General features: G+C 40.9%; 1 protein-coding gene across 1 annotated transcript in view; it reads left to right on the top strand.

Annotated features, from left to right (window-relative positions):
* The window catches only part of LOC134348693 (solute carrier family 35 member F5-like), a 149398-nt gene that overhangs the window by 73492 nt on the left and 52524 nt on the right, over window positions 1–23382 (top strand). Inside the window, exon 10 of the mRNA XM_063052479.1 lies at window positions 15384–15488. Coding sequence (XP_062908549.1) covers window positions 15384–15488 — 105 coding nt within the window. The remainder of the gene's footprint in view (window positions 1–15383; window positions 15489–23382) is intronic.

Here is a 23382-nt window from a genome sequence, read left to right on the forward strand (position 1 = left end):
TTAGTGGGTACCCAGACGGAATATAAGGTGTTGCTCCTTCACCCCAAGGCCTCCATCTTGGCACAAGGGGATGCCAAGGACTGACACATCGGAATGCGAATCAGAATTAAGCTGTTTGGCCACTGGGAAGTCCCGCTTGTGGTGGACGGTGCGAAGGTGCTCTTCGAAGCAGTCCTACAATTTACAATGAGGTCTCATCAATGTTGAGAAGACTGCATCGGGAGCACTGAACACAACAGACAACCCCAGCAGATTCTCAGATGAAGTGTTGCCTCAATTGGAAGGATTGTTTGGGTCCTGGATGGAGGTGAGGGAGCAGGGGTATGAGTGAAGTGTAGCCACTTGCAAGGGTAAGTGTTTGGAGGGAGATTAGTACAGAGGGACAAATGGAGAAGGGAATTACCAAGGGAATTATCTCTGCTGAAAGTGGAGGGGAGGGGAGGTAGAGATATGTTTAGTGGTAGGAGCCATTTGAAAGAGGCTGAAGTTGCGGAGGATAATGTGTTGGATGTGGAGGCCAACAGGGTGGTGGGTAAGGATGAGGGACTCTATCACTTTTAAGGCGGTGGGAAGATGGAGTGAGCAGGGATGTATGGAAAATGGAGGAGATGTGGCTGAGGACAGCATCAATAGTAGAAGGAGGACATCTCTGATGTCCTGGAATGGAAAGCCATGTCCTGGGAACAGATGCAGTGGAGGCAAATAAACTGATTAAAGGGAATAGTGTTTTTACAGGAGATAGGGTGGGAAGAGATATAGTCAAGAGAACCATGAAAATCAGTACATTTGTGGAAAAAAAAATAAATGTTGGTTGACAGCTTGTCCCAAGAGATGGGGACAGAGAGATTGAGAAAGGAGAGAGATGTGTCAGAGATGGATCTTGTGAATTTAAGGGCCCATGGCTACCGCTCGGGTTTGGAAGGAGCCAAAGGAAAAATTGCTCCAGGGTGATGACCACTTATGCCAGATGGTGGAGGGTGGTGCTGGTGGGGAACTTGTTGGGTCTTTTGTCAAGCAAGAAGTGGAGAACTTTGAGGTCTTCCTGATGTGGGATGGAAGTGTCTAGGTACTGAAGATCCACGGTGAAGGTGAGGTGGTCAGGGAATTGAAAGTTACTGAGGGAATTGAGGGCATGAGAAGTGTCACGGATGTAGGTGGGAAGGGACTGAGCCAAGGGGATGGAACGGAATCGAGATATAAAGACACGAGTTCAGTAGGGCAGGAGCAGGCAGAGACAATAGGCCTACCTGGACATCCGGTCTGTGGATCTTGGGTTGGAGATACAAGCAAGCTGTGCGGGGTAAGTGGACCATGAGGGAACTTTTCATTAATATATACTTTTTTAAATGTGCTGTCACTTAGGTCATCTGTATCTATAACCAAAATCTTAAAAGTAACAGCCTGTTCCAGTCCCTATATACTTCCATTCCCCCATCAGGATGGTCTCAAAGCTCTACGCTTCTTTTTGGATTCCAGACCTAATCAGTTCCCCTCTACCACCACTCTGCTCCGTCTAGCGAAATTAGTCCTTACTCTTAATAATTTCTCCTTTGGCTCCTCCCACTTCCTCCAAACTATAGGTGTAGCTATGGGCACCCGTATGGGTCCTAGCTATGCCTGCCTTTTTGTTGGGTTTGTGGAACAATCTATGTTCCGTGCCTATTCTGGTATCTGTCCCCCACTTTTCCTTCGCTACATCGACGACTGCATTGGCGCTGCTTCCTGCACGCATGCAGAACTCGTTGACTTTGCCTCCAACTTTCACCCTGCCCTCAAGTTTACCTGGTCCATTTCCGACACCTCCCTCCCCTTTCTAGATCTTTCTGTCTCTGTCTCTGGAGACAGCTTATCCACTGATGTCTACTATAATCCTACTGACTCTCACAGCTATCTGGACTATTCCTCTTCTCACCCTGTCTCTTGCAAAAACGCCATCCCCTTCTCGCAATTCCTCCGTCTCCGCCGCATCTGCTCTCAGGATGAGGCTTTTCATTCTAGGACAAGGGAGATGTCTTCCTTTTTTAAAGAAAGGGGCTTCCCTTCCTCCACTATCAACTCTGCTCTTAAACGCATCTCCCCCATTTCACGCACATCTGCTCTCACTCCATCCTCCCGCCACCCCACTAGGAATAGGGTTCCCCTGGTCCTCACCTACCACCCCACCAGCCTCCGGGTCCAACATGTTATTCTCCGTAACTTCTGCCACCTCCAACGGGATCCCACCACTAAGCACATCTTTCCCTCCCCCTCTCTCTCTCTGCATTCCGCAGGGATCGCTCCCTACGCAACTCCCTTGTCCATTCGTCCCCCCCATCCCTCCCCACTGATCTCCCTCCTGGCACTTATCCGTGTAAGCGGAACAAGTGCTACACATGCCCTTACACTTCCTCCCTTACCACCATTCAGGGCCCCAAACAGTCCTTCCAGGTGAGGCAACACTTCACCTGTGAGTCGACTGGGGTGATATACTGCGTCCGGTGCTCCCGATGTGGCCTTTTATATAATGGTGAGACCCGACGCAGACTGGGAGACCGCTTTGCTGAACATCTACGCTCTGTCTGCCAGTGAAAGCAGGATCTCCCAGTGGCCACAAATTTTAATTCCACATCCCATTCCCATTCTGACATGTCTATCCACGGCCTCGTCTACTGTAAAAATGAAGCCACACTCAGGTTGGAGGAACAACACCTTATATTCCGTCTGGGTAGCCTCCAACCTGATGACATGAACATCGAATTCTCTAACTTCCGCTAATGCCCCACCTCCCCCTCGTACCCCATCTGTTACTTATTTTTATACACACATTCTTTCTCTCACTCTCCTTTTTCTCCCTCTGTCCCTTTTAATATACCTCTTGCCCATCCTCTGGGTCCCCCCCTCCTTTGTCTTTCTTCCCGGACCTCCTGTCCCATGATCCTCTCGTATCCCCTTTTGCCTATCACCTGTCCAGCTCTTGGCTCTGTCCCTCCCCTTCCTGTCTTCTCCTATCATTTTGGATCTCCCCCTCCCCCTCCAGCTTTCAAATCCCTTACTCACTCTTCCTTCAGTTAGTCCTGACAAAGGGTCTCGGCCTGAAAAGTCGACTGCACCTCTTCCTACAGATGCTGCCTGGCCTGCTGTGTTCACCAGCAAGTTTTATGTGTGTAGCCTGTTCCAGTGGACTATTTTCACGATTATATGGGGAAAATGAGACTAACATGAAAACTAACTAATCCTGAACTCTAAGAGCTATGAGCTATTTCAATTCCATTTCAATTCTGTTTACAAATTTCTACTCTTGGTGGATGGTTTTTCAAGATTTAACGGATTTTAGGAGTGAAGGCCTCTGATTTTGTAGGTTGTCAAGTTCTGCAAGTTTGTCTTGGAATTGTGGAAATGTTGAAGCAGCTGATGGTCAGGCAAATCACTCAGTTGAAAATGAATTTTCGGTTCTATGTCTTGAACTACCGTGACATAAATTGCAAATTAATGAAACAAAAGTAAGTTGAACGAAAGTTCCCTTGGTTATTCACAGCACTTTGAATGTGTCCTGTTGACCTGACATAATAATATGTGTGAGTTATTAGCAATAGATCTTTGGTGAAAGCCCAGTTGGAAAGATGAAGTATGGAAACTGACTTGTATTTCTGTCAACATAACCATAATCTATTGAATAATATCTTCACCAATGTTCAAATCCAAAACAATTTGGGTTCTAATGCATTTTAGGTCTCATTTAGAACTTAGTGACTGCACATTTGATCTAAGCTGACAACTAGAGCAGGAAGACTATTAAGTCCCTCAAGTATCTTCATTGAGATCATGGCTAATCTTTGATCTAGCTCCATATGCTAACTTCTGTACTTAACTTACTAATCTTCTTAGGCATCCGTTAGTCTCATGAGACCATGGACTTGCGCCTTGAAAAGTTTCCAGGGCACAGGCCTGGGCAAGGTTATATGGAAGACCAGCTTGCCCATGCTGCAAGTCTCCCCTCTCCACGCCACCGATGTTGTCCAAGGGAAGGGCATTAGGACCCATACAGCTTGGCACCGGTATCATCGCAGAGCAATGTGTGGTTAGGTGCCTTGCTTAAGGACACGCACGCTTCCTCAGCCAAGGCTCAAACTAGCGACCTTCAAATCACTAGACGAATGCCTTAACCACTTGGCCACGCGCCAACACTAACTTACTAATACAGATATTTTTTTAAAGAGTCGTTTCAATCTTTAAATTAACAAATGACCAGGTATAAACTTCCAGATTAGTGATCAAAATTTCTGTTTCCCATTGTGCATGGGATTGATTCCTGTCTTTATTTCTGATTGTTTTGGAGCAGTTATTAGCCTTTACCTCCTGATCCTAGACTTTCCATCCAGCAGAAGTAGTTTGCCCATTGGCAGTCATTAATATTTGATAATAAAATGTATTACCTTGACTTGTAAATTTCCATGAGATAAATTCTAGCTTGTCTAACCAGTCATAATTTATTACATAAAAACCAAATCAATACGAAACTAATTTCCAGAAAATAATACCCTTCCACAATGTATGGGGCTCAAGTTTGCTCAAGGTGCTCTGGATGGGGGCCTCAGATGTATGACAGTCAGATTTTCTCAAGTGCTCTGGATGTGGTCTACCTAGAACTTGGCATGACTCCAGCAAAATTTTTCTATATTCGTGTACTAATCCTTAGGGAAAAAGTCAGCATTCTGTTAGTCACTTTGAGTACATTTCTCATCTTGACTATTTAATGATCCCCCAGCCTAAATGTCGTAGTTCTTCCTATGGAATCAGAATCATAACAGAAATTTGCCGTTATACGGCAGCAGTGCATTGCAATACCTAATAAAAACTGTACATTACAGTAAGTATATACTGTATGTGTATATGTGCAGGTATGTATATATATAAAACTATTGAGACAGTGTTCATGGGTTAAATGTCCATTCAGAAATCTGATGATAGCAATGAGAAGAGGGCATGTCTTAGGTAACACACTGTTAGTTTGGGACTCCTTGCAAAGCGTTAAGATCTTTTCTGCTAAAGATGTGCTGAGTCTTCAAAGCAAAAATAAGGCAATGGACAAAAAACTCCAATTATTTTACTGTTCTGTATTTTCTCATCGTTCACTACAAAAGAGGTGCTTACTCCATCATAAATTTTATTCTTGCATCTTGCTATAAAATCCACTTTGTTTTGAGAGTTTTCTTAATTTGCTTTGATTCTTTAACAGTATAACTAAAATTGGAGAAGTCATCTCCTTCTACCCTTGATTTGTTGTGTTGAGTATGCTGCCATTTTCATTTTTACTTGTGTGTAGAAAAGAACTCTCACCTCTCACTCTTTTGCAAATAATCAGCTTCCACTGATGTAAAATAATCAAGCCAAAGCTGTTATAATCAAATCAGACATACAAAACTGCAATTAAGTTAATTAAACAAGCTGCATTTTATGAGCTATAAAAATACTTTGTGTACATCATTTTGAAACTTGTAAGTTATCTAATCAGGACTTATTTGAACACTGATAGAGAATATTGAAATTATCTGATTAGTTGTCAGAATTATTTTGCTCTAAACAGCTGGTGAAAGTGTTTTTGCCACAGCTAATGTCAGTTATTGAAAGTGTTAGACTTGTTAGATAATACCTCCAATTTTTATCTATTTACAAATTAATGTGATTGAAATACATTTATATCAATTATTAATTTTTGAGTGGCAGTTTAGAGATGCACCTTTACCAAAGGAGATGTAAGGAGCTCTTTCCCTACACTCGCCTGCAGGTCACCATTGGGCAAGGTGTAGCACCTGCTTAACCCCCCAGTCAGAGTCACAGGAACCTGTGGGAACCTGTGTGGATGGTCATATGAGCAGCTGGTGGATATCACAAGTCCTGATCGTGTGACCATTGATGCCAGGCAAACAAGCTCTGAAGACTGTTGATGGCTGGGATCACCCATCTTGTAAAGACACTGCTCAGAAGAAGGCAATCGCAGATCACTTCTGTAGAAAAAATTGCGAAGAGTAATCATGGTCATGGATAAAGACAGGAATGGGAGCAGCACTGTGGGCGGAGCTGTCGTCCCCAGAAGCAGTGATCCACCACAGATTAGGGACGGATGGAAGACCATGAACGCCCATGTCATACAACATAGCACATAATGATGGTGACTAATTACATGTCTCATACAATTGTATATGGGCAGACAGGGTTAGAAGGTGAGAGAGAATTGAACCCTGTGGTAACTGGCAGCCACTAAAAATGAAATTGCTTGTCAGCTCATTGAAATGTAACACCAAACATTCTGCGTAACCTTATTTTTTCTGTCATGCAGTGTCCCATTCATGTCTAACCCTTCCTTTTTGAATAAACTCTTCTCTGGCTTCCAGCCGGGTACAGGTATCGATTATAACCAACATTTCAATGATAAACTCTGCCATCTTCATCAGGGATCATTTCTAGGCATGTCTAGCCTGGTGGTATCTATATTCCTGTAGCCCATCCCTCCTGATTGGGTAGTCTTCATCCAATCAGGTTTCTGCCCTCCCACTCTGCTTACAATCGAAGTCCAGTTCTTACTTAGAGCGAGACCTTTGACCTTGTTAAAATTCTTTTCCTCTGGTTTTATTTCAATGGCTTCCTCTATCAGGCAGTCCCAAAAGCCGTTGGCACAGCATAGTAGTCTTGTGCCGAAGAAGTCAATCCTATGGGCATATAATGCAATGTTATGGTGCCACCAATTTTTCTGGGTAACCCAAATGGAAAAACCAGGAAATCTAACAACAAGGAGGAACCCATCACTACCACCTGTCTTCCCTATATTACCATAGTTTCTGGAAGGATCGCTGAATTAATACCATTCACAAACCTGTAAGGAAGCTCAAATCACAACTTATGCAGATCAGAGGATCTGGGTCTCAGGTCAGCTAATGCTTCCAGGACTCCCTGTGCACATGGAGTAGTGTATGTCAGCCAAGTGGGACTCATGGTTGAAACCCATATCAATGAGCATAGGTGTATATTATTAGGGTTACCCAGAGAAATGGCGGTGGCAGAATATTGTATTCACAATGGCCATAGGATTCATGCCTAACCCAGATCTTTAAGGCGTGCAAAGTCCCATTCATGCCTAACCCAGTCCTTTCAGACATGCAGGGTCCCATTCATGCCCAACACTGTCCTTTCAGACATTCAGTGTCCAATTCATGCCTAACCCAGTGCTTTCAGACATTCAGTGTCCCATTCATGCCTAACCCAGTCCTTTCGGACATGCAGGGTCCCATTCATGCCTATTCCAGTCCTTTCAGACATGCAGTGTCTCATTCATGCCTAACCCAGACCTTTCGGACGTGCAATGTCCCATTCCTGCCCAACACTGCCCCTTAGGTCATACAGGGTCCCATTCATGCTTACTGCATCCCAGTTTTAAGATCATGCTTGTCACCAGATTTTCTGTCTTTTTTGTGTTTAATGGCACAAAGTATATTTGCACTTTCAAGATGGCATATTTTTGAAATTATCAGTCGCATCATGGCTACATTGTTGTTCTTTACAATCTTAATTCACAATTGCAATATCTTTTTGGTGTGCAATGACTACCAGTAATTTCAATTTATGTTATACTTAGCGTCATAAATGTCCGAATCACTTGTACACTGCCTGGAATGCTCAGTGGTCTAGTGGAAACGATTTAATGTTTTAAATTTTCAAGGTTATGGTAGCTCACCTAGATACAGTATTACTGAATTTGTATGCTAGTGCATCCGAACTGTTCTTTTGCTAATCAAGAAATGATTGGCACTAATTGTATGATTTCATCATGAATATGCCAAAATATGATTAGACCAACTATAAATTAAGCCTGTAACTACTTGATTGTAATCAGCTATAAAACTTAATTTCTGCAGTAGATGCTTCATCAGAGAATTCTCCTTTTGTACATGTTGTTTCTATATTTTTGCCCTTTCATTTTTATGAATGTAGGTTGATACTGAATAATATTTAGCCTTGTTGACTCAGGTTATTTGAAGCTGCAGTCTGCGTTTCAACAGAATGCCTAAAGCTTGAATATTTTATGTTTGTAGTGTGCTTGTAAAGGCACTGATCAATAAATTCAGTGTGATAATGACAGAATCAAGTGATTTCACTTAACTTTAGTGATACTTTGCATGAAGGAGCTGCTTCCTCAAGATGTTGGTCCATAATAATACCACCTTGCAACAGTATTTGTCACATTTCTAACAACATGGTTCTTCTTTCCTTAATGCCCACATGACAGCAAGGTGGGACATAACTTCATCCATCCTAGGAGAGTGTATTACATCCCTAGGTAAGTTTGCAGGATCAGTTCAACACTATCATTATCTCAAGGCAAAAGATTAATAAAATATGGAGTTTCTCCATGACTCAAAAGATACACAAGTCCAGAGCTCTTCAGACCTGTTTCCTGTTCTGCCTAAATATTATTTGGTGTTCCTGATCATCTGTGCTAATACAACATAGTATGTGCGTTAGGACTTGCTGACTCTGCATGCTGCCTGCTAATGCGGATCAAGGAATATCCAACCTTTCAAATTGATCAGATCAACTGACCTATTCGTACCTGCTTCTAATGCTGGAGGTCAGATTGTATAAGATGAAAGTACGACAATAAGATACACAGAGACGTACAATCATAGAGCACTACAGCACAGAACCAGGGTCTTTGGCCATTCTAGTCTGTGTCAAACTTTTATCCTCCTTATTCCCATCGATCTGCATCTGGATAATAGCTGCCCCCTGCCCACCCCATTCATGTACATGTCCAAACTTAAACGCTGAAATTGAATCTGCATCCATCACTTGCCCTGGAGTCTTGTTCCATACTCACACCATCCTCTGAATGAGGAAGTTCCTCCTCGTATTCCCCTTAAACATTTCACCTTTCACCTTAAACCATGACCCCTAATTCTACTCTCACGGAACCTCAGAGGAAAAGCCTGCTTGAATTTGCCCTATCTATGCCCCTCATAATTTTGTGTACTTCTATCAATTCTCCAACTCTCCAGGGAGTAAAGTCCTAATCTATTGAACCTTTCCCTATAACTTAGGACCTCGAGTCCTGGCAACATCCTTGTAAATTTTCTCTGTACTCTTAATCTTATTGATATAGTTCCTATAGGTAGGTGACCTAAACTGCACACAATACTCCAAATTAGATTTCACTAATCTCTTAAACAAATTTAACGTGACATCCCAACTCCTGTATTCGAAACTTTGATTTATGAAAACTTCCTCTCTGTGGCACCATAAATCTGCATAAGTGTCCATTTCTTACTTTGAAGCTGTAAAATATTTTACCATTACCGGATTTTTCTGATCTTTATCTTTTTCTATGTAGGAACATGATCTCAGGCTATTGTGTAGAAATGCTCTTCAAATAATGAATATTATTTACCTGCTATATTTTCATTTCTATTTCATCAAAACTATTATACATAATTTAGAATAGTCAGTTGTTTTTTACTTAATTGTCCTGCTGCTAATTTTCCTTCCACTGATAATTAAGATTTTTTAAAATAGTTTTTTAAAAAAACATCTGAAGAAGAAGGCAAATGGAATGGTGGATTGGCACAATGAGTCATTAAGAATAAAAACGTACAAGGAAATAAGTTATAAACAAGTTAACTAAATCAAGGAGGAGGTATTAAAAGTAGAATTGCACAGCTCTCAAGTCAGTTATAAATATTGGGTGTGTATAGTCAAGTTGTGCCGAACGGCCTATTTTCCTGCAGTAAAACTCTGACTCTAAAAATGACCAGATTTATTTTATCCATTTGTTTCTTTTCTCGAAAAAGTACATTTGCTGAAGCTATCATCAGAGGAGCTGGCAGAATTTTTGTCTAAAAATACACAAAATCTGAAACACATTCAGTCATTAAAATGACAAAAATCCTGTCCAAATACAAGGATAATGAGATTTTTTAATCTTTAACTTTGCTCTCTTACTGTACTTTCTAACCATCTTTTCTAGATCTTCTTTTATAGACTGTTTAATCAGAAACATCGCATACTGTTCAATCGAAGGGTTTCTGTCAGTCATTGGATAACAGCATTATTGAATTCTGATTCTCAAGTTTAAAAGCTAGTATACTGTTTGTTTTAAATAATGGAAAATAGAAGCTGCTGTGCATAGACAATTTTTATTTGTTAGCTCTTTCAACCTCAAGATGTTTTAGAATGTGCATGTTTAGTTTGGTTATTAGCTGTAAAAATATAGTTTTAAATGTAAAATTAAATTGTATATCTATAATAGAATTTGTTTGTTCAATTTACAATATCTCTGCCTGTGTCAATTTGTAAAATTACAAATCTACCCATAAAGGTAATTTAACATTTGCTTGAGTCAGAACACTTAATGGTTTGTTATTTCTAAAATTAAGTAGTTTCACTTCAGGTTTGGTACAAAGTTCTAAAAGATTTTACAACCTAACCTTGGGCATATCTAATGATAGTTTGTCAGTTAACGGTTCTGATCTATAGTTTTAGATGCCAGAACCATTGCCTCTGGCCCCCCATCTAGGATTTATTCTTGTGCATTGCCACCACACTGCTGCACACATTTAGAGTCAGTCACAGAAAAGTACAGCACAGAAACAGACCTCTGGGCCATCTAGTCTGAGTTGAAACCATTTAAACTGCTTACTCCCTTCGGCCTGCCTTCCATATCCTTACCATCCACGTACCTATCCAAACTTCTCTTAAACGTTGAAATCAAACTCACATACACCACTTGCGTTGGCAACTCATTTCACACTCTCACAACCCTCTGAATGAAGAGGTTTCCCCCTTATGTTCTCCTTAAACTTTTCACCTTTTAGCCTAAACCCTTGATTTCTAGTTGTAATCCCACCCAATCTCAGTGGAAAAATCCTGCTTCCTTTCACCCTATCTATACCCCTCATAATTTTGTATATCAAATCTCTTCTCAATTTTCTACACTCTAAGGAATCAAGTCCTAACCTATTCGATCTCTCCTTATAACTCAGGCCTTCTAGACCCAGCAACATCCTTGTAAATTTTCTCTGTGCTCTTTCAACCTTATTTACATCTTTACTGTAGCTAGGTGACCAAAACTGCACACAATAAATTAGACCTCACCAATATCTTATACAACTTAAACAAAACTGTACTCAATAATTCGATTTAAGAAGGCCAATGTGCCAAAAGCATCCTTTGCAACCCTATCTATCTGTGACACCACTTTCAATGAATTTTATCACTCAGTAACAATGTGTAATGACACCTTTCTCTACTTTACCACTTCCCTATTTTGAATATGTCACTGTGCCTAAAATGTTACACTTGACTGACATTTAGTGACAAGTACACAGAAGTTTCTTCCAATTTATACAAGGAAGGCCAGTGCTATTTTTTCCAACACCTATCACCTCTACTCCCCAGACAATAATTCTGCTCCTATGCAACCTTCTGATTCTTGCAAACATCTGAAGTTGGCAATCTTTTTAAGATATTTCACCTCAGGTGAGTACTTATATCAGCCTTTGCTATATCTGCCTATTTCACCTTTCAAAGCATTGTCTGATTCTTCACTGCTTAGACTCAGCTGCTGCTGACATTGTCACTTATGCTTTTCAGCTATAAACTTGATTATTCTAAACCAGGGGTTCCCAACCTGGGGTCCACGGAGCCCTTGCTTAATGGTATGGGTCCATGGCATAAAAAAGGTTGGGAGCCCCTGTTCTAAACATTTCTGCCCAACACCCTCGCTCTGCTCTCCATAAGCTTGATGTCATTCAAACCTCTGTTATCTATGTGCTGTCTCATTCCAAGTTTCATACTAGCTGACTTGTATTGGCTCCTGGTTTAGGAACATGCTGCTTTTCACGATGTATGTCAATGATTTGGACTACGGTCTTAAGGGATTTGTGGCTAAATTTGCCGATGATACAAAGATAGGTGGAGGAGCGGGTAGTGTTGAGGAAACAGAGAGCCTGCAGAGAGACTTAGATAGTTTAGGGGAATAAGCAAAGAAGTGGCAAATGAAATACAATGTTGGAAAGTGTATGATCATGTACTTTGGTGGAAGAAATAAATGGGAAGACTATTATTTAGATGGGGAGAGAATTCAAAATGCAGAGATGCAAAGGGACTTGGGAGTCCTTGTGCAGGATACCCTAAAGGTTAACCTCCAAATTGAGTCGGTGGTGAAGAAGGCAAATGCAATGTTGGCATTCATTTCTAGAGGTATAGAATATAAGATCAGGGATATGATGTTGAGACTCTATAAGGCGCTAGTGAGATCACACTTGGAGTATTGTGTGCAGTTTTGGGCTCCCTATTTTAGAAGGGGTATACTGACATTGAAGAGAGTTCAGAGAAGCGACACAAGACTGATTCCAGGAATGAAAGGGTTACCATATGAGGAACATCTGGCAGCTCTTGGGCTGTATTCCCTGGAATTCAGGAGAATGAGGGCGGATCCCATAGAAACATTCCAATGTTAAAAGGCCTGAACAGATTAGATATGGCAAGGTTATTTCCCATGGTAGGGGAGTCCAGGACAAGAGGGCATGACTTCATGATTGAAGGACGTCCATTAGAACAGATATGCGGAGAAATTACTTTAGTCAGAGTGTGGTAAATCTGTGGAATTTGTTGCAATGAGCAGCTGTGGAGGCCAAGTCATTGGGTGCATTTAAGGCAGAGATAGATTCCAGGACATCAAAGGGTATGGGGAGAAGGCAGGGGAGTGGAGATGACTGGAAGAATTGGATCAGCCCATGATTGAATGGCAGAGCAGACTCGATGGGCCGAATGGCCTACTTCTCCTATTGTTATGGTCTTATGTCATTTTTAAACGTTTTAAAACTTGTCTTTTCACAACACTGCTGCCAAAGAGAACAAATTTTACATCATTTAAGTCAGTGATAATAAGCCTGATTCTGATTCTGACTTGTTTTCTAACCCCAGTCTAAACTTCTTTGTTTTGTTAAGCCCCTTTTAGACTCTTAATAAAATTTGCTGCTCTGATGCTTTTGGCCAACTTTCCTGGCATCCACAGTTGGAAATCTTTGTTCACTATTACTCCTGTGAAATAGCTTGCGACAGTTTTGCTCCCTAAGGGTGCTGTATAAATATGAATTACTCTTGAACCTCTGATGCATAGCACTTAGATATTGAGTAATAGTCCCACAGAAAATGATGCATTATTCACTGAGAGAATTTAGTTTTTATTAAACAAAAAGCTTATTCTCAAAATACAAGGCAGTATTCATTTCTACTGTTTCCTATCTGCTTTGACAGAGGTAAAGAATTTCTCTTTCAGTTGATGTACATCATGTGCTGATGGAAGAGGCACAGTGGTTTTGGTTAGAGGCTTCCAGATATTAACTCAGTAAGATAATTAATGTGTACCCATTTCAGATCTTATAGGGAATCTCTGTAGTAATAACTGCTGCTCTCTCCCTTTTGGAAGTAGAAATGATAGGACTTGGTGAACATTACCAGAATGTTTATGCAGCAGTGTATTTAAGATTCCCTGTGGTACACTGGTAATAGTAGAAACTGTATAGAGTCTGAAGGAAGCCGTGCTTACCAGATGGGTGACGTGCACTTGCCTTGCTTATTGGGTATGGTTGTATCTGGAGCTATCCAGGCACATTGTGAGTACTTCATTAACCTGACTAGAATTGGACTCAAGAATAAAGACTCAGGAGTTAACTATGAATTCTTTGTCACAGGGCCCCTTGCCTCTGCCATCTTTTTGATAAGATAGTTGATGCTAGATCTTAGTCAGTAGTGACCCAGTCATTTTGATAGTGTGGTACTTGGCACTCATAATGTATTGAGGTAGCAGAGAAGCAGTTGGACCTTCCAGTAAAGCAGGGTGTTCCTTACCCAACTCGTCAGAAATATGACCAGATATTTTTCTCAGCCCAAAGATGGATGTTATTAATGTCTTCATGTAGGTTGCTGTTGGCTGAATCCAAGCCTGCATAGTGATTGCTCAACATTTCCAGCTTTACAGTATTAAGAAACTGTTAATGCAGGGCAAAAACAGCAATTCAATTGGATATATAGTAGCTGTGCTGACTTAGTTAAAGAATAATTTTGCTTGGTTTCATATGCTTGTGTTTTGTATGTGTCACTTAAAGTTCATTAAGTATTTGTCCATAGGATACATATTTAAGAAGATGTAGAAGTAAACGGGGGTGATCTGATTGCTGTTAAAGAGGGTATTTGAAATGTGACTTGGGTTAGGTACTGAATATTCTAGGCTATTTTTGAGGAATAACCTGAAGGAAAAAGGGTGTTAATGGTGAGTTAGATTAGTACAGAAGTGAGAAATCATATTTCCTCAGAAGATCAATAGTGAGAATCAGTTTGGGTGGAGATGAAAACAGCCAAGAAAAAGAGCACACGAGTGTCAATCGATATCCTGTCAACAGCTACACTATAGGACAGAGTACAAATGAAGAAATAATGGGAGCTTGCACAAAAGGGACTTCAATCTTTGTAACTTAATTTTATGTTTTTTTTTTATCAACTAAACTGATTAAACCAGTCTTGAGCACGAATTCATGGAGCACATTCGGAATACAGTATGTCAGAATAGTAAACCTGGAACAAACTATATTAGATTTGGTTATGTACAGTGAGGTAGGATTAATTAGTAATTTTATGGTAAGTTTTCCTCAGGGCAAGAGTGATTTTAATAACATTTTTAAATTGGATACAGAAGTATAAGAGAAAAAATGAAACTCGTGTTTTAGATGGAAATAAAGGCAACTGCAAGAGTATGAAGGCCAGTAGAAGATAAAATTCTCAATAACAATATTTCCCATAGAAAAGTAAAGACTCTAAACTGGGGTTCCCAACCTTCTCCAGGTCTTGGACCAATATCATTGAACAAGGGGTCTGTGGACCCCAGGTTGCAAAGCACTGCTCTAAACAAATGGTGTGTGATTTTGAGGATTGCCGTGCTAGTAGTGGGTTTGAAGTTTGGGGAGTTTGAGAAATGAGTGAAGGATGATTTAAAAATAAAACGTGGAGAATCTTAATTATCACCAATCCCATTCAAACTAATCTTAAAACCAGAATTTCGCTCCCGCCACCCCCACTGCCCCCAATCCATTCTCAACTCTGACCCATCCAGACTGTCAGTTATCACAAGCCCTCAGTGTCAACAATAATCTAAAATTCAATTGGCCAGAAAAAAGGTTGGAGGATAGGGATATATTATCACACTGAGAGTTGGTAGGAAAGTGGTCTCTGATATGAGAATACAGTTAATAACAAAATTATGTACAAAGTAAACATGACTAGAATGAAGAGTTTCTGTTTAAAACTCAAATTTTGTCTATTATTCTCTATAATATTTACATCTTATTTTATTACAGGCTCATTGTGGTCATTAACAGGAGCAGTGCTATATGCCGTCTATATTGTCATGATTAAAAGAAAAGTTGATCGAGAAGACAAACTCGACATTCCAATGTTTTTTGGTAAGGCTGAGAATCAAACAGCTTACTGTATAATTCTCTTAAATAATAAGATCAACTATGGTTGTTTCTTAAGTGATTTAATTTATTGCTGGTTAGTACAATCTGTGTTTACCCATTTGAATTAGATTTTCTAATGGCAAACTTAATAAACCAAAAATTTATAACATACAGGGTATTTTGAAGGGAGAGGGTGAACAGCCAGAAGTCTTGGTACACGTAGAAAAAGGGAGGAGGTCCTAAGGAGAGAATTCAGTGAGTTGGGTAGGAAGCTGAAAAGCAGGACCTCCAGGGTAGTAATCTGAAGATTGCTGCCTATGCTATTGCCGACAAGCGGAAGAATAGCATGATTAGGCATGTTAATGCGTGGCTGAGAGACCAGTGTAGGGTTCATGAGTCATTGTGGCCTTTTATGGGGGGCGGGGTGGTTTACAACCTGTACAAAATGGACAGCTTACACCTGAGCCCAAAGGGGTCCAATATCCTAGCAGGCAGGTTTAATAGAGTTATTCAGGAGGGCTTAAACTAATTTGGCGGGGGGGATGGGAACGAGGGTGATAGGGCTGAGGAAGGGAAAAACAGAAATAAATCGAAAGGTAGCGTGCAACAGAGATGATAGAAAGGACAGCCAGGAGATGAGGCATAATCACAGCCAGTGGGATGAGTTACAGGGCAATAGAGGTATGGTGCAGTTAAAACAGAAAGCAACAAATACTGGACTGAAAATGTTACTTGAATGCATGCAGCATAAGAAATAAAATGGACGATCTTGAACTTAAGCTACAGATTGGCAAGTGTGACGTTGTAGCCATCTCTGAAACTTGGCTAAAGGATGGCTGCCATTGGGAGCTGAATGTCCAAGGATATACGGTGTATTGGAAAGATAGGTTAGTAGGCAAAGGGGGTGGTGTGGCCCTGTGTATGAAAAATAATATTAAATCATTAGAAAGGGATGACATAGGATCAGAAGGTGTAGAGTCTCTATGGGTTGAGTTAAGAAATGACAAGGGTAAAAGGACCCTAATGGCAGTTGTATACAGGCATCCAAACAGCAGCCAGGATGTAGATTACAAATTACAGCAGGAGATAGAAAAGGGGTGTCAAAAGGGCAATGTCATGATAATTGTTGGGGATTTTAACAGGAAAATGGATTGGGAAAACCAGGTCAGCACTGGACCTCAAAAGGGAGAATTTGTAGAATGTCTAAGAGATGGCTTTTTAGAGCAGCTTGTTGTTGAGCCCACTAGGGAATCGGCTGTACTGGATTGGGTGTTGTGCAATGATCCAGAGGTGATAAAAAAAGCTTAAGGTTAAGGAATCCTTAGGGAACAGTGATCACAATATGATCGAGTTCACTTTGAAATTTGAGAAGGGGAAATTAAATTCCAATGTGTCGGTATTTCAGTGTAAAGGAAATTAGTGGCGTAAGAGGGGAATTGGCCAAGATTGACTTGAAAGAGACACTAGCAAGAAGGACAGCAGAGCAGCAATGGCTGGAGTTTCTGCGAAAAATGAGGGAAGTGCAAGACAGATATATTCCAAATAAGAGGAAATTTTCAAATGGAAGAAGGACACTACCGTGGCTGACAAGTGAAGTTAGAGCCAAGGTAAAATCAAAAGAGAGGGCATACAAGGAAGCCAAAGCTAGTGGGAAGATAGGGAAGCTTTTAAAAACTTGCAGAAGGAAACTAAAAAGGTCATTAGGAAGGAAAAGATGAATTACGAAAGGAAACTGGTGACTAATATAAAAAAATATAAAAGCTTGTTTTTAGTATATAAAGGGTAAAAGAGAGTTGAAGGTAAATATAGGACCAAAAGCAAATGATGCTGGAGATATTGTAGTGAGAGACACAGAGCTGGCAGGGGAACTGAATGCATATTTTGCATCAGTCTTCACAGTGAAAGACATCTGCAGTATACCGGACATTCAAGAGTGTCAGGGAAGTGAAGTTTGTGCAGTGAAAAATATGACTGAGAAGGTGCTCAGGAAGCTTAATGGTCTGAGGGTGGATAAATCTCCTGGAGTTGATGGATACACCCTCGGGTTCTGAAGGAAGTTGGAGAGATTGTGGAAGCATTAACAATGATCTTCCAAAAATCGATAGTTCTGGCATTGTACCGGATGACTGGAAAATTGCAAATGTTACTTCGCTATTTAAGAAGGGTGGGAGGCAGGAGAAAGGAAACTATAGGCCTGTTACCCTGACATCAGTGGTTGGGAAGTTGTTGGAATCAATTGTTAGGGATGAGATTACTGAGTACCTGGAGGCACTTGACAAGATCGGCCAAAACCAGCATGAGTTCCTGAAAGCAAAATCCTGCCTGACTAACCTGCTGCAATTTTTTGAGGAAATTACAAGCAGGGTAGACAAAGGAGATGCAGTAGATGTGGTGTACTTGGATTTTCAGAAGGCTTTTGACAAGGTGCCGCACATGAAGCTGCTTAGCAAGATAAGTTCCCATGGAATTACAGGGGAGTTACTACCATAGGTAGAGCATTGGCTGGTCGGCAGAAAACAAAGAGTGGGAATAAAGGGATCCTATTCTGACTGGCTGCCGGTTACCAGTGGAGTTCCACAGTGGTCGGTGTTGGGGCCGCTGCTTTTTACAATGTATGTCAATGATTTGGACTATGGGATTAATGGATTTGTGGCTAAATTTGCCGGTGATACAAAGATAGGTTGAGGAGTGGGTAGTGTTGAGGTGTTGAGGAAACAGAGAGACTTAGAGAGTTTAGGGGAATGGGCAAAGAAGAGGCAAATTAAATACAGTGTTGGAAAGTGTTTGCACATTGGTAGAAGAAATAAACAGGCAGACTATTATTTAGATGGGGCGAGAACTCAAAATGCAGAGATGCGAAGGGACTTGGTTAACCTCCAGGTTGAGTCGGTGGTGGAGAAGGCAAATGCAGTGTTGGCATTCATTTCTAGAGGTATAGAATATAAAAGCAGAGATGTGATGTCTCATAAGGCATTTGTGAGATCACACTTGGAGTATTGTGTGCAGTTTTGGGCTCCTTATTTTAGAAAGGATATACTGACATTGGAGATGGTTCAAAAAAGATTCACAAGAATGATTCCAGGAATGAAAGGGTTACCATATGAGGAACGTCTGGCAGCTCTTGGGCTGTATTCCCTGGAGTTCAGGAGAATGTGGGGGAATCTCATAGAAACATTCTGAATGTTAAAAGGCTTGAACAGATTAGATATGGCAAAGTTATTTCCCATGGTAGGGGATTCTAGGACAAGAAGGCACAACTTCAGGATTGAAGGACGTCCATTTAGAACAGAGATGCGGAGAAATTACTTTAGTTAGAGGGGGTCACTCTGTGGAATTTGTTGCCACGATTGGCTGTGGAGGCCAAGTTGTTGGGTGCATTTAAGGCAGAGATAGATTCCAGGGCATCAGAGGGTATGAGGAGAAGGCAGGGGAACGGGGATGACTTGAAGAATTGGATCAGCACGTGATTGAATGGCATAGCAGACTCAATGGGCCGAAAGGCCTATATCTGCTCCTATATCTTATGGTCTTTTGGTCTACTGAAATAGTTTGAATAATTCAATTCTTTAGGGGATTAAAATAACTATTTAATTAACGTGCATTGTGATATTTTGTACCATTTCAAATCACAAGTCAGTATGTGAATGAAGATTTAACCTGCCCTAGCATTAGACTGTGTTTCTTGAAAAACATTCAGATTCAGTGTGATCAATTTATTGTAATAGCTTCATTATGTATTTAAAATATTGACCATACTGTTGCAGTGGTGAGTAACTGAAGTACTATTTACTGAATTATTATTTTAAGTCACTAATTACTTCAACATAATTTAGTGCTTTTACTCCCTGGGCCACAGTTTAGCTCTTTGGTCTATTTATTTTTTACATTTGTGCTTACGCAAGGCAACGATAGTTTGTGTAGAAATTCATCACTCGTCACTACACTGAAGTGTTAATGCTGCAGCTGCAGCAAAATTGGCTTCATTTGTTTTTAATCCCCAGAGTTCAAGTCTCTAGGTACAGTCAGATTCAGATTCATTTATTTATCACATGTGGCAGCATGGTAATATTGTGGTCAGCACAACACTTCACACAGAACCAGCAACCTGGGTTCGGTTCCTGCGTTTGCCTGTAAGGAGTTTGTACATTCTCTCTGTGAACATGTGAGTTTTTCTCCAGGTGCTCCAGTTTCCTCCCACAGTCAAAAGACGTACCAGTTAGTAGGTTAATTGGTCATTGTAAATTGTCCCATGATTAGACTAAGGGTAAATCAGGGGTTGCTGGCCAGTCAGGATGCTCTCAATTGTGCCCCTGCCGCAAGTTCTTAGGACTTGGGGGCTCAAACCAAACTTCCTCAACCGTCTGAGGCGAACGAGGCGCTGTTGTTCCTTTTTCACCGCACAGCTGGTGTGTACAGACCACGTGAGGTCCTCGGTGATGTGGATGCCCAGGAACTTAAAGCTGTTTACCCTCTCAACCCCAGATTTATTGATGCCAAATGGGGTTAGCCCGTCTCCTGTAAACCACAACCAGCTCCTTTGTTTTTGCGACATTGAGGGAGAGGTTGTTTTCTTGACACCACTGCGTCAGAGAGATGAACCTGTAGGCCACCTCGTTATTATTTGAGATGAGGCCAATCAGTGTAAAGTCGTCAGCAAATTTAATTAGCAGATTAGAGCTGTGAGTGGCAACACAGTCATTGACATACAGGGAGTAAAGGAGGGGATTTAGTACACAGCCCTGAGGGGCTCTTGTTTTCCCGTTACTATTCCTAATCTCTACCCAGATGGATTCAACATTCTGCTCCTTAGATCTTATATCATCTTTCATTATCGCCCTGATCTCATCTTTACCCTACCCTTACTTTCCTGCCTTTCCTTAATGCCTGATAAGCTTGGATGTTTAATTCCCAATCCCCTCCATCCTGCAACCACATCTCTGTAATGGGCACTAAATCAAACCCCTTTGTACTGATTTGTGCCACAAGTTCACTGACCTTGTTTCAAATGCTACGGGCATTCAGATAAAGTGCCCTTAAATTCATTGTGTTTTTAAAATCTTGTAATATTTTTCTCTTTTGCACTTGACTTTTCTTCACTCCACTCTTACTTTTCTCTTTTTTATCTTATGCTTTAACTTTTTCTTTATCCACACTTTTCTCTTTTACTTTATCCATACTTCTCCAATCTGTTGAACTCACCCTTCTACTATTTAGTTTAAAGCCCTATCCGAAGCCCTAATTATGCAATTCGCTCAGATCCAGGTCCCATCACGGTTCAGGTGGAGCCCGTCACATTGGTACAGCTCCCTCCTTCCCCAATACTGGTGCCAGTTTCCCAAGAATTCAAACCCACTTCTCCCACACCAATCCTTGAGCTACGCATTTAACTCTCTAATCTTGACCCTATGCCAAATTGCACGTGGCTCGGTTATTAATCCAGACATTACCACCTTTTTGGTTCTGCTTTTTTATTTAGTCCCCAGTTGCTGAAATTCCTTCAGCAGAACCTCTTTCCTCGTTCTACCCATGTAATGGGTACCCACATGCACCATGACAACTGGATCTTTCACTGCAAATTCCTCTGCAGGTCAGATAAGATATCCCGAACCCGGGCACCAGGCAGGCAACACAGCCTTTGGTACGCTCTATCCTCGCGACAGAGAACTCTGTCTATTCCCCCGACTATATTATGCTGAATTACCACTACATTTCTCTTCTTTCCCCCGTCTTGAATGGCTCCCTGAACTACAGTGCCACAGTTAGGTTGCTCATCCTTCTTATAGGCCCCACTCTCATCCACACAGGGAACAAGAATCTCAGACCTGTTGGACGAGCTCAAGGGCTGAGGCTCCTCCAGCACTGTCTCTTGGCTCCCACTACCTGCCTCACTCGCAGTCACACCCTCTTGTCCCTGACCACAGGCCGAATTTGAGGCAGCTAATCTAATGGGTGTGACTCCCTCCTGAAACAGGGAATCCAGGTAACTCTCCCCCTCTCTGATATGCTGCAGTGTTTGAAGCTCAGATTCCAGGTCATCAACTTTGAGTCTGAATTCCTCATGCAGCTACAGCACATCACCTGATCCTGAATCATCCCTACTTATTTAATAATGGTAATTTAATGACTTCTTATTCAACCACTACAAAATCTTGCTACTGCCCTGTGCCTCCTTGCCAAAGCCCCTTGAGCCAAAGCCTCAAGTTCCCACTCCTACATTGGTCCACTCACACAATGGCCACTCTGATTTGACCCTGCTTTAATTTTACTCGTTCCTGCTAATGAATTGTAAATGGAATGGTCCGCTGCTGATGCACTGAGACCCGCAAAACGCTGCTTTTTTAAACTCTTCTCTCTGTGCTGTGAGAAGCGCTCTCTCTCTGCGAATCCATTGGTCGCCACTAATGCACCAAGCCCCGCGAAACACTTTGTTACACAGGAACAAAATTGTTGCCATCAAGGATGTGCAACAGAAGTTAACCAGTTTGATTTCTGATATGGGAAGATTGTCATATGACAAAAGGTTAGGAAGACCAGGCCCATAATCTGGAGTTTTAAAAAAAGGCAAGTTAATCTTTTTGAAAAATGTGGGTTTCTTTTGGGACAGAATAGATGCAGGGATGACAGATCCCATGGTAGTGTAGCTCAATTTAGGGGTCACGGTCTCAAAGCAACGGGTCAGTCATTCTTGGCTGAGATGAGGACAGATTTTATTTATTTATTTGAAATACTGCATGAAACGGACCTTTACCGCCCTTTCAGCTGCATCACTGAGCAACCACTGATTTAACCTAGCCTAATAATGCACTGGACAACTTACAACAACCACTTAACTAACTGGTACACCTTTGGACAGTGGGAGAACAACAGAGCACCTGGAGGAAACTCACGCAGTCATGGAGAGAACGTACAAACTCCTTACAGACAACGGTGGGAATTGAACTCAGGTTGCTGGTAGTGTAAAGCATTCTGCTAATCACTACGCCACTGTGCTGGTCAGATGCTAATTGCATTTCATTGGCTTTGTATCTGTACTCGGCACAATGACAATAAAGTTGAATCTAATCTAATAATAAGTGTACTCTGAACTTTAAACTCGCAGGGGAAATCGTAAAGTCATTCTTGGGATTAAAATGAATAGGAGGAGATTAAAGTCACCATTTTAATATTGTCTTGTTGTATTTTTTGTTAGTGCTGTTGGAGTTTTCTGTAGTTTGTTTTCTTAATAGAAATTGTTCCTTGTATGTCTTAAGACGTTAACTGAAGTGTTATTAAAAATACTAAATTGTTTGAATCTGATGCTTTTCTGAATAGTGTTATTGCTGTTTATTGGTAGTCTGAATTGTCAAATGTCTTGAATGCTTATTATATGTTAGACTGTAGTGGAAAATAAAACTGTTATGGTTTCATTGTAATTTTTGGGATAATTAATGTAGTATCACCAACTGAGAGATACTCAGAGTAGTATCAATTATAGAATAATAAAAGTTCTTGTTTTACTCTATAATAAATCAGGCCAAAAATCACATTCTCTTAAATTGGAATTCCAAATTACATATTTGACATGAATAAATGCCTAGTAGAACAGATAAAATTAAACAATTAGCAACATTAAGAGATTAAATTTTAACTTGGATATATCTGTAGACAAATTTGGTTGGGTTATCTGTTACTTGTCAGCCTTGTGCGCTGAATACAATGAAGTGAAGTGTGATTGAAGTACCTGTGCGTATTCATTTTAAATTTGCATAATTTTGCTTCCTATTCAGTAGAAAAGCAGTGGAAATCTCTCTCAAAATATGCAAGGCCTCCTTCACGTTGTTTATAAGGATACCACTTCTATACCAGCAATTTCAAATACTTTGATTTCAAATATAAATCACTTGCTTTATTTGACCAA

Source organism: Mobula hypostoma, chromosome 6 (genome assembly GCF_963921235.1).
Source record: "Mobula hypostoma chromosome 6, sMobHyp1.1, whole genome shotgun sequence".
NCBI lineage: Eukaryota > Metazoa > Chordata > Chondrichthyes > Myliobatiformes > Myliobatidae > Mobula > Mobula hypostoma.